Source organism: Phalangium opilio, unplaced genomic scaffold (assembly GCF_054372755.1).
Source record: "Phalangium opilio isolate 3A_F unplaced genomic scaffold, DU_Popi_V2 ptg000025l_1, whole genome shotgun sequence".
NCBI classification, from domain to species: Eukaryota; Metazoa; Arthropoda; class Arachnida; order Opiliones; family Phalangiidae; genus Phalangium; species Phalangium opilio.
In genome coordinates, this window is record NW_028324156.1 from 1,803,693 (window position 1) to 1,814,352 (window position 10,660).

At 36.6% G+C, this 10,660-nt stretch overlaps 1 protein-coding gene across 1 annotated transcript; it reads right to left on the reverse strand.

Moving 5' to 3' along the window:
• Window positions 1-84: 84 nt before the first annotated feature.
• On the reverse strand, window positions 85-10,346 carry LOC149691685 (monoglyceride lipase-like). Its single transcript, XM_089869065.1, has 7 exons — window positions 9,965-10,346; window positions 4,436-4,542; window positions 3,355-3,491; window positions 2,105-2,215; window positions 1,847-2,020; window positions 1,284-1,415; window positions 85-492 (listed from the first exon to the last, which is right to left on the reverse strand). The coding sequence occupies exons 1-7, from the start codon at window positions 10,087-10,089 to the stop codon at window positions 391-393; spliced, it is 888 nt and encodes a 295-aa protein (XP_089725191.1). The 5' UTR covers window positions 10,090-10,346; the 3' UTR covers window positions 85-390.
• Between the last annotated feature and the right edge of the window lie 314 nt (window positions 10,347-10,660).

Below are 10,660 nucleotides of genomic sequence, written 5' to 3' on the forward strand. Positions count from 1 at the left end.
ATCGTTGTCGACTACTGATTGCGCCATTTTAGGCTTAGAAATAAATAGAAATAAAAAAACGCCATGAACTCTCATGGTAAGATGTTTCAGTTTAGAAAAATTATACGAAAGTTTTTATTCATCTCACTGCTATGTGCTTGCCATATATAAGGCATCGAAGCTAATTACAAAGCGAATTATTATTATTTATTTATTTATTTATTTACAATCTATCTCAAGAAATTAATAGATATTTTGTTTTTAGTGCTTTGGGAAATTTTTTTTCTTCTCTTAAGTTGTGTAAAAAAGATATTAAGGTTGCTTAGTAACCAATCATCTCATTAATATTCACAAATCCAATCTGACAAAGATTAGAATCAATTAAGAACCACTCAAAAGAAATTAAGAGTTTTAACCGCTACGAGCGGCGATCCATTTGACTGTTTCTCTTCTAATTTCTTTCGTGACGTCATCGTATTCCATCAATAAACTGTGATAGGCGTCTTGATAAATCTAAAGTTAGTAAAAGTTTAGAATTAAATAAACTAATGACACCACATGTTATGTCCTCATAGAGCTTAATACACTCAAGCTTGGGGCACTGCTACGACGCTATTATTAAGTTTTTGTATAACGCGGGGCCTCGCCATATGTGTTATCTATTCAGTATTCACCCAATCGTTCCATGCTTTAAGTCACGTGACATTGCCCAATCACTTCTCAAGGAAATAATAACACTACTACTTCAAAATATAGTTCTTGACACACCTCCCACATAACACATTGTACATTCATTTAAAGTATTTATAACACACCAGTCGGTATTGTGAAGGCATACGGTTTACTATTACTATATTAAACCTAACCCTAAAATAACACACGAGTGCCAACTCTCCTTGAAATTAAACGAACCGGTTTGTTCAGGGTAAATTTTAAAAGATGGCGCCTAACTCGTCATAAAGTGGATTAAAAATATTGAAGAGTAAACAGAACAGACTTAGATGGCAGAAGCTTAAAACCAACAAATCCAAGTCATAAATTTCCCCGCGCTTTTTAAAAAACAACCCCTTTTCCCCGGCTTATCAAGGGAGAGTATCAGTAAATCTTAATAGATGGCGCTTAAATCGTCATAAAGTGGATTAAAATTAATGAAGATTAAACAGACATAGATGTCAGCAGCTTAACTAACAAATCCAAGTCATAAATTTCCCGGGCTTTTAAAAAACATGTTAAACAACCCCTTCCTCCCAGGCTTATCTAAAGAGAGAGTAACTGTAAATTAATAGGTTGTCAAGTACAAGTACCTTTAGGGTTTTATCATTGGACGGAGCTTTCTTGTGCAATAATTGAGATCCTTCAAGAGAGCATATTTTATCATCTGTGCCATGGAGCAATAAATAAGGCCATGATACTGTATCCATATTTTTCTCAATTTCCTTTATAAAAATGGATAAAAAATCAGTTCTGTTGTTTGGTACAAAATGAAAAAAAGAAGTGATATCTAGTTTACTAGGGAGAAGTTATAAATTCGCGCCGCATTTTTAGCTTTATCTCTAGTCCAAACGTATAGTAGGTCCGGAGTTAATCCCCGCTGCCTCTAAATTATTTACAACCAGCATCTCATTGGTTCTTGAAAACGCACGTCAGCGCGACGCGAATGACGAAAATTACTGTAATATTTTCCGACTGAGGATAGGCAGCGAAATAGCCCGGCCTCCTTTTACGTTCCCCCTTGTATTTTGAAAGGGGGACTGGGACTAAGGCGCGCGAATACATAGGCATCTTATACCTTCTCCCTAGTAAACTAGATATCCCTTCTTGATGAAAATAAACAAGTGCACGCCGCTCTGGGTTTTCTCTCACTCACCTCAAGGGCGTCTAACATAGCGCAAGCCCATCCTGCTTTGGCGTAACCACGGAAACGCAAGGGATCTTCTAACATGACTCTTTTGCAATTTTGATCCCTTGTCAGGCTCTCCTCATCCAAAGGCGCCACGGGAAATTGAGGGTAAATTCGTCCCAGCATCCTGGCGATCGCTTTCTATTTTAGGAATGGATTAAAAACTCAATTTTCAAGCCCCTCTATTGAACATATTTCCAGGGATTTTGGGGTTTGTTTTAGTACCTTGAAGGGGGACGCCAAATCAGGGTCAATAACCAGGGCTGGCGCGATTAGGACGACTCCTTTGAAATACTTGGGCTTGATGAAGGCGGCTTTGATACTAATTGTACCTCCCTATTGAGAGAAATGAATAGATTCATACACTTTGTGTAATAAACTAAATATTAAAGAAATCGGTTGAAATGTACGGACGTTATTCCATTAAGAAGGTTATTTTACATTTCTGGCCGCCATTTTTTCAATATGGCGGTGAATTCGAAAAATATTTTTAAGCGTGTGCCTACAACTTAAGAGCAACGTCCCTGCAAAATTTCAGACTTCTAGGTAAAGCGGTTTGTCCTGGGCTTTAATTATAAGTCAGTCGTGAGTTTTGACTTGAATCAAGTGTGAACTCGACCCGATGCCCCAATCCCCGGGGGTTTGTTGTAGGAGGAGAAAGGGTTGTGTTATAATTAGGCAATTAACTTTGAAAGGAAACTATGCTGCCCTTAACAAAGATTTATGGTTCGAAGCTGTTGGTTTTTTTTTTCTTTCTTCCTTTTTGACTCCTTTCATAAAAGCAAGCGAGAAAAGTTTTGCTCAGTTGCCAAAATATTTTTATTTTTGCTTTATATGTCTACGTGTTTTTAAAAGCGCCCTCTCATTAATCATATGAAGTTTCAGGTTTTAGAAAGATCCTTGTTTCCCCATTTTCTAAATTTACTTCCCCGCATCCTATCGTTCCCGCATGGATATGTATAAACACTAACTTATAGTGAATTCCCAACTAAGTTGAAAAGCTCGCAAGTAAATACGCGTAAAAACCGCTGTAAATCGAGGCGAAAAGCTAGGTCACGTGGGGAAAGGGAACTATATCTCTCCAGAGAAGAATCCTGATTGGTGGGTTTGGAAATGGCTAGGTCACGTGGGGAAAAGGAACTATATCTCTCCAGAGAAGAATCCTGATAGGTGGGTTTGGAAATAGCTAGGTCACGTGGGGAAAAGGAACTATATCTCTCCAGAGAAGAATCCTGATTGGTGGGTTTGAAATTTTGCCTATGCGCAGAGAGAAAAAAATATAAATTTCCCTCTCACTCACAAGGCTGAGAGGGGGGGGGTATGTAATTTTTTCTCTGCCTAAGCGGAGTGCCTTGTGGAACTTAAGAGATTAGAATCCATAATGCGTTATCCATGATTCCCCAAATATTTTGCTTTTGAATTTTATTCAAATCAGTTCTTTCACTAATGAAAGCTCTTGTTTATATGTATTTTACCATAGAATGTCCCACGAGGAATGCGGGGACTTCCGGATGAGCTTCTTTCAACTTGTCAGTGTGTTGGTACAAATCTCTGACGTAAATACCCACTGAAGAGACGTGAACTCTGGTCCCTTCACTGCGTCCGTGACCAACTAATGAATCCCAAGGATAAACCAGAGTAAAGAAAAGGTTAGTAGATAAGCTACTTTTTCTTATTTTTTATTCAGCAAGTGGGACGGAAAGGGGAGAGGGAGAGAGAGTTGGGTTCCCCGGTATTGGCTTCTTTCTTCGCAAACCCCCCCTAACTCGACCATTAGACCTTGACTTTAGCCGCCCCAGAAAAAAAAGGGAGATAAAGGCGGGAATAAATTTATTTTCCCGCGAACCTTGTCCTTGCTTCTTTAGAAGCGAAAAAAAGTAAATAAAAATTTTCCCTTTCATGTTTATGTTCATAAGCCAATCTTGAAAGGAGTGGTGTTTGACAGATTACAACTGTCGAGATTTTTTTGAAATGATTCTTTCTCGGGCTTTGATTGTTGTAACCCCAGGTGTCTTTGGAAAGGGGAGGAATAGGACTATATCATAATAGAAGGAAATTTCTGTATCTCTTATAGAACCAGGCTTAGAAGGTGTCGTGTAAATAAGCTTATGTTTTTCCTATGGAGAAGAGGTTTATGAACATCTTGCTTAATTACTCGGGCCCTTATTGTTGTAACCACCAAGTACTTTAGTATCGTTAGAAAGGGGAGAATAGGACTATAACATACTCAAAGGACTACCCTGTATCTCTTATAGAAGCAGTGTTAAAAGGTGTTATATAAATTAGATTATGTTAATCCTATGGAGATAACGTTTATGATCATTTTGCTTAATTACTCGGGCCCTTATTGTTGTAACCCCCAAGTATTTAGTATCGTTGGAAAGGGGAGGAATAGGGCTATAACATACTCAAAGGACACTCCTGTATCTCGTATAGAACCAGAGTTATGACCCCCAAAAAAAGGTCAATTGAGATTTTCTTTCAAATCCAAAATATAAAACCGCGAAATTTACCATTTCTACGGTAATATAAGTATAACAGGAAGTTATAATTTACCGTGGTCATGTCCCGCTACCATGAAACCTTCTTCGGCTAAATCCGTCGCAATTTGATCGTAGTATTGCAAATGTTCACAGAACCCGTGCACCAAAAATACTATAGCTCTGAATAAGAAAAAAAATAAAGAAGTTCATTATTATTTTGCGCCAGTTCACCACTAGTTCCAAAACTCGCTTTATAGAATTCCCTGAACTACGTGTCAAAGGGAATTTCGAATGCGTCATATACCGTGGTCCGTTACGAACCCAACTGAAGATTCGATTTTTTGGGGGAGCCCCAAAAACACATTTTACATCAGAGGGTTTGAAAAAGGGGCCCCAAAAGAAAAAATAAAGAAATCGGGTTTTTCGGTGGTGGTTTCAGCCGACTCGGGGAAAAGTTTTCCACCAGATAAGATTTCCAATAAAAGTTAAGGGAAAAAAGGAAGGAGCGGGAAAAGGGATAAAGATAAAGGATGAAAAATCGCTGCTACAGCGACAAGTTTTTCACCACCACCATGCACCGAGCCTTCCTCTGGGTCTTCATGGTTTTCCACAAACTTTCAAACATTTCTGACGCTTGCCTTTGAAGCTTTTGCTGGCCTTTTTCTTTATCGAATTTTGGGGATGAGGGAATGAATGTCAAGATAGAAAATGGGGGAAAGTTCTTTGGGTTTAAGTCACATTTTAAATTCAGGGTGGTCCAGAAAGGGAGGGTGGTACCAAAGAGGGTATAAAGATGGGGAGTAGAAGGCTTGGCTGGAGTGTTCTGAATCTCGCTTTGAAAGTTTTCCTCTAAGCTTCCGGTGTGCACGCATCTTTCTCTGCCCTTTTATTGGTTGAAATACGGCGAACCGGATATTACGAGGAAAATATAACAAATAAGAGAAGCGAGAACTTAAAAAAATGCCTAGCTTCAACTCCCCTTCTTTATACCCTCTTTGGTGGTACGTCCCGCGTGCAATGGGATGGTTCTATGGGAAATCAATTTTGAGTGTCGGAAGTTATGTAACTTCAATGACCGATTTTGGCCTTAGTTAAGATTGAAGTGTTTTACGGATGGCCCCTTATATTTAAGACATTGATTTCTAATTTAAATTAGGGGTCACCCAATCATAACTTGAACAGGGTTGCCACAAAATTTTCAAATTCAAATTCCCTGTATTTCCAGGTTTTCCCTTACGTTTTTAGGCCCAATTGTCTTTATTCTAAATAATTGAGTTTGAATAGCTAATATAAAACAATGCGAAGCGAGCTCCACCATTTCTTTGTCTGGTCAAACGTGATCTCGCGCTTAAATCAGTGTTTAAAGCTTCACCCAGCTGGATGCTTGAAACGCGGATATTTTAGCCATTTTAACCAAATTCCCTGGAAATTCTTATAATTCCCTGACTTTTCCCTAATATTTTTGAGATCTCATGACTGTCCCAGGTTTTCCCTAACCTGTTGCAACCATGTTGAAAATGGTGAAATCAGAATGTCGTAGAACATTGTCATTTTCAACAAAACATCTATTGCCTATAGAACCGGTTTTGTAGCACAATATAAAATTCTAGGAAAGTATCTAAATATTAAGTATTGTTTTAAAAAAATTTGTTTCTTATTACGGAGTTGAAACGAGGGGCTGGTCACTCTGTGTAATCGGTGTACACGGCTGTACCTTTGACTGTACTAAATTGATTACGCGTAATCTTTGATTCCCCTGCCCTCTTGACAGTGCTAAAATAACTACACGTAATCCGAAATCAGTGTAAAATGAATCTGAAAGTGATTAGCCCCTCGTGTTGGAATTTACCAGTAGCTAGATTATTTTGAAGAAAATAAAAGGGTAGTACCAGTCAGTATGTGGATTATATCCAAAACATTTTAGAAATTACAGAGTTCTTTGATTAATGATTATACTGTGAAAATTATAGTAATTTAACTAATAGTTCTTAACTATTATATTTTAAGAGGAAGTTATGTGTAGGTTTATCCCTAGAAAGTTATACAACGTTGATTTTTTTATTTGCATTTCATTTTGAGGGTTAGAGGAAATGCCCTTGAAATAATATTTGAAGTCAGTCAAAACATATATTGTGTGACCCTTCATTTTGATTAAAATATAATATCAAGAAGTGTGTAAAAAACTCCTAAGTATTCGCGCGCCATAGTCTCAGTCCCCCTTTCAAAATACAAGGGGAGGCCGGGCTATTTCGCATCTCCTCAGTCGGAAAATACCTAATTATCGTCATTCGCGTCGCGCTGACGTGAATTTTCAAGAACCAATGAGATACTGGTTGTAATTTTACTAATTTAGAGGAGGGGATTAACTCTGGACCTACGTTTGGACTGGAGATAAAGCTGGAAATGTGGCGAATTTATACCTTCTCCCTAGTAAAACTAGAAATCACTTCTTGATAATATATAAATCACACGATTAAGTCCGGTAATAGACCATTGCATTAATTACATACAGATAAGCAGAAACACCACAGGGGCTGGGGTGCCTGAACCAAAGAATAGATGGAAATAAACACACATAAAGCTTTAGACACAGGATTGGGAGAAAGCCATGATTCTGTAGTGACTTAGTGAGTAACCCCTCGGGGAAAAGGTGTATCTTTTTCTTTATAAAATAATCTAGTAAATACTTCCATTCTACGATCATTAGTATGATAGTTGAACGTATACTTAAGTTAATTAAAGCTACCTAATATCCTTCTGGATGCGGTCTACTGCATGACTAGAAGAAATTCTGCTGACTTGATCAGAATGGTTTAGAAAATAGTTAGAAACACGCTAGTAAAATATATAATTATTCAAAACTGGTTAGACCTTGAAAAAAAAAATTAACTCTTTTATAAAATAAATATTTTGAGAGAAATTTATCCAATTTAATATTAAGGTGAATTTACTATAAATTTCGCATTCAAATGTGTATTGCTATGTGCATTGATATTCCAGCGCAGACGCTAGCTTAAACCAAGGATATTTGATTATAGTTGGGCATTGTTTTATATTGTTCCGAAAAACGAAGTTAACTTTGCTTAGCTATTATCGTGAAATATCAAATTCATATTATCATAAGTTCATAAGATATGTTGTCCATAAGTTTGTCACTGGTAACTTAGAAACTGGAGCTTGTCATGAAGTGATTGAAGTAGGTCATAGATTCGAGGTAAAGCGGCGCCTACCTGGTTATGGCACTGTCAAAGGCTTAGTACAGACTAAATAGGACCTAGATGGAAGTCCTGCAAAAGTAATTAACCGAGTGTAGTACTTCAATTCTCGCTTGTCGTTCTGCTAGAAGAACTAGCTCGAGCTGGAAGTTTCTAGCAATACGAAGTATAAGTAGTGTCATACTTATGGAAGGAACACATCTTATAAACTTATGATACGATGCATACATGATCTTAACTTATGATACGATGCATACATGATCTTATATAAAAGCCGTATGTGCCTAGTAATTGCAATTTCGCAATGTTTTAACAGTCATCGTTGACTGGGGACGACTCATTTTGACGATAATAAAGGTCAATTTGATTAATTTTAGATAAAGAAGGCAATTGAGAGAAGCTCTCTTTTTTTAAGCTATTATAAACTGTTCTTATCTGATACTGATATACTCTAATATTAAAAATAATTCGGTTTGTTTTAGATATGAAACTATATATATTTTATTTCAGAGGGTTTTAATATGAGTGCCAGTCATTGTTTGCCTAAATTATATTTTGTTGGGAAATAGTTACTTATAGCTTTTACTCTTTATGTCGTTTTTCATTGGTTGCTTGCCATCTGTCACCATGGAGCAATATTTAAGGAGACATAGATGCATTTAATGCAATTTTAAAGGGACTTTCGTTAAAAATCCAAGAATATTACTCCATAGAAAATGTCAATGGAAAACGGATATTAGAAAACTCCCATTAGTTCTTAGTGTCAGATTATTTTAATAAATAAAATTATTTTAGTAATTTAACGGGCAATTATGTACTTGAACTGATTGAACCTAAACTCTATGTAGTCTGGCAACACTTGTAGAACAGCGAAACCCGGCTAACGTGGCATGCATTTTGTGTTTATAGAGTTAAAATATCGCATTTTTTAGCTTCTTAAAGGGTATATAAACTATATTTGAACGGCGATACTTGAATGTAACAGCTAAAGGGTTTTTTTAATTGCTTCACACTCTCTTTGAATTATTTTTGTAGTACCAGCACGCGGGGCTTCACTGTATCTGTAAATATTGTACACGTAATATTGTAGTGTTACGGTTGCACGCGCTAGACTGCATCGTTGCATTTAAGCGGGAAAATTTACGGATAAATATTTTTTGCTTGAACTTCTTCCTTTATTTGAAGAACATAATGAATTATTTCCGCGCGGGAAAGCAGAAAAAAAATTAAATAAAATAAACCGGACTTTGAACGCTTCCTCTTTTTGTTTTAAGAGTGAAAGTGAATTTAATGGGAAAATATTAGAAATTTAGGGCGCGTTTATTGAGGCTCGCGGCCTATACAAAATATTCTACTTTTACTTTGTTTTGGTTTGGCTAAAGTCCATATATTATTTAATTTACAGTTAAAAATGTTTGGGGAAAAATTATGATATTGCTCGTTTGCTCGTTTACTCGTTTACCATTGGTAATAATAATTCAATTCAATTCAAGTTTATTTACTCTGTACAACAGCATCCAATTAGGACCTAACCAGAAATACAGAGTGTTAAATTAAAATTCAGTGATAATAATAATAGTAGTAATAATCCAATTCAATTATAATTTAATTATATTTTATAATAATAATAGTAATAATAAAAATTAAAATAATAGTAGTAATAAAAATTAAAATAAAAACCATAATAATATTAATAACAATAAAAATAATATTAAGAAGGGATGTCTACACTAAGCCCATTACCGTGTTTGTTAAGATTGCATAAATTATTTTACATTTAAAAACGATTTGTTAATAATTATAAAAAATCCGGTTTGTGATGAACAGTGAAGAAATATGTAATTACTATCTACTACTACTACTATTGTTTAGACTAGGAGCGTTGGTATATTTTACACCTGGAGGTGAGGCCATACTTTGTACTGCATGTTTTACGCCAAGTAGCCTGGCCTCTTGGTGTAAATAGTGTCAATTCTCCTAGTCTGATAAACCATGCATACGCTTTTAGTTCTTTAGAAATCGTAAAAGGAAAATTTTCCAAGTATGTGAAATTTCTAAGGGGTTTTACTACCTGTCAAAATACGCCAAGCCTTCGCCACCTTTTGACATGACAGTAATCCCCACCCCCCTTCCTCAGTTGGAAACTTGGAATTTACCATAAGATATGTTATTTCTTTCTTAATTCATTATATTGCTTTAACCGGTTTTTTAAAGCCTATAAAATGGTTGGGGTTTACCAATAATAATTAATTACACGTTAAATTTAATTTGGAAAGCGATAATAAGTTCTTATTCCAATAAATTTTAATGACTGTCATTCTTTAATTACTAATAAAAAAATTCAAGATGAAGTTGCAAAAATTGTTTAAGATAGAGTGTGTACTTACTTTGGTTTACGGTCTTTGACGAACCATCTTCTGCAGGATAAGGTTTGATTATCGGCATTTTTGATGCGGTATTCTTCACGGATTATTCTGGTGTCGTCGCTATTTAATTCCTTATTATTATCCATTTTGTCACACTTAAGGATTTTATTAGTACGTTGTGTTGTGTATGGTCGGGCTTTCGGAAGTTCGGAGTCCTCGGCGGAAGGAAGAGAAATGAATAGAGACGCCTGACCTCAACGAGAGAAACGGAGAAAGTGCTGCTGGGTGTGCTGCTGCTCTATAAAAATCTCCTCTCTCTCTCTCCTCCGATCGGAATCTAAATTTGGACCCCTGTTTGGGGGCTTTCCTACTGTGCATGCAACACTTTCTCTTCTCTAGGCTTAGCTAAAGCTTCTCTCTCTCTGTGTGTCTCTCCCTCTATATATTTCTCTGGGACTCTGGGTGGGATCATTTTTGTTCCCCCCCCCCCACTCCGACATCTCTTCCGGCGCTCGTGCTTCCCCTTCGCATGATGTCGTTTCCGCGCGCCGTCGCACGCTCTAATATACAATTGTTCAAGGTAGCGCGCCGAATACTGTTAAAGGCGGGTTAGTTTTACCAAACGTTCGTAGATTAAAAACTAAAAGTGTACTTCATTGATGCTTGCTTGCTCCACCGCCGTGTTACATTAGAAACCCCCCTTTTACCTCTATGAAT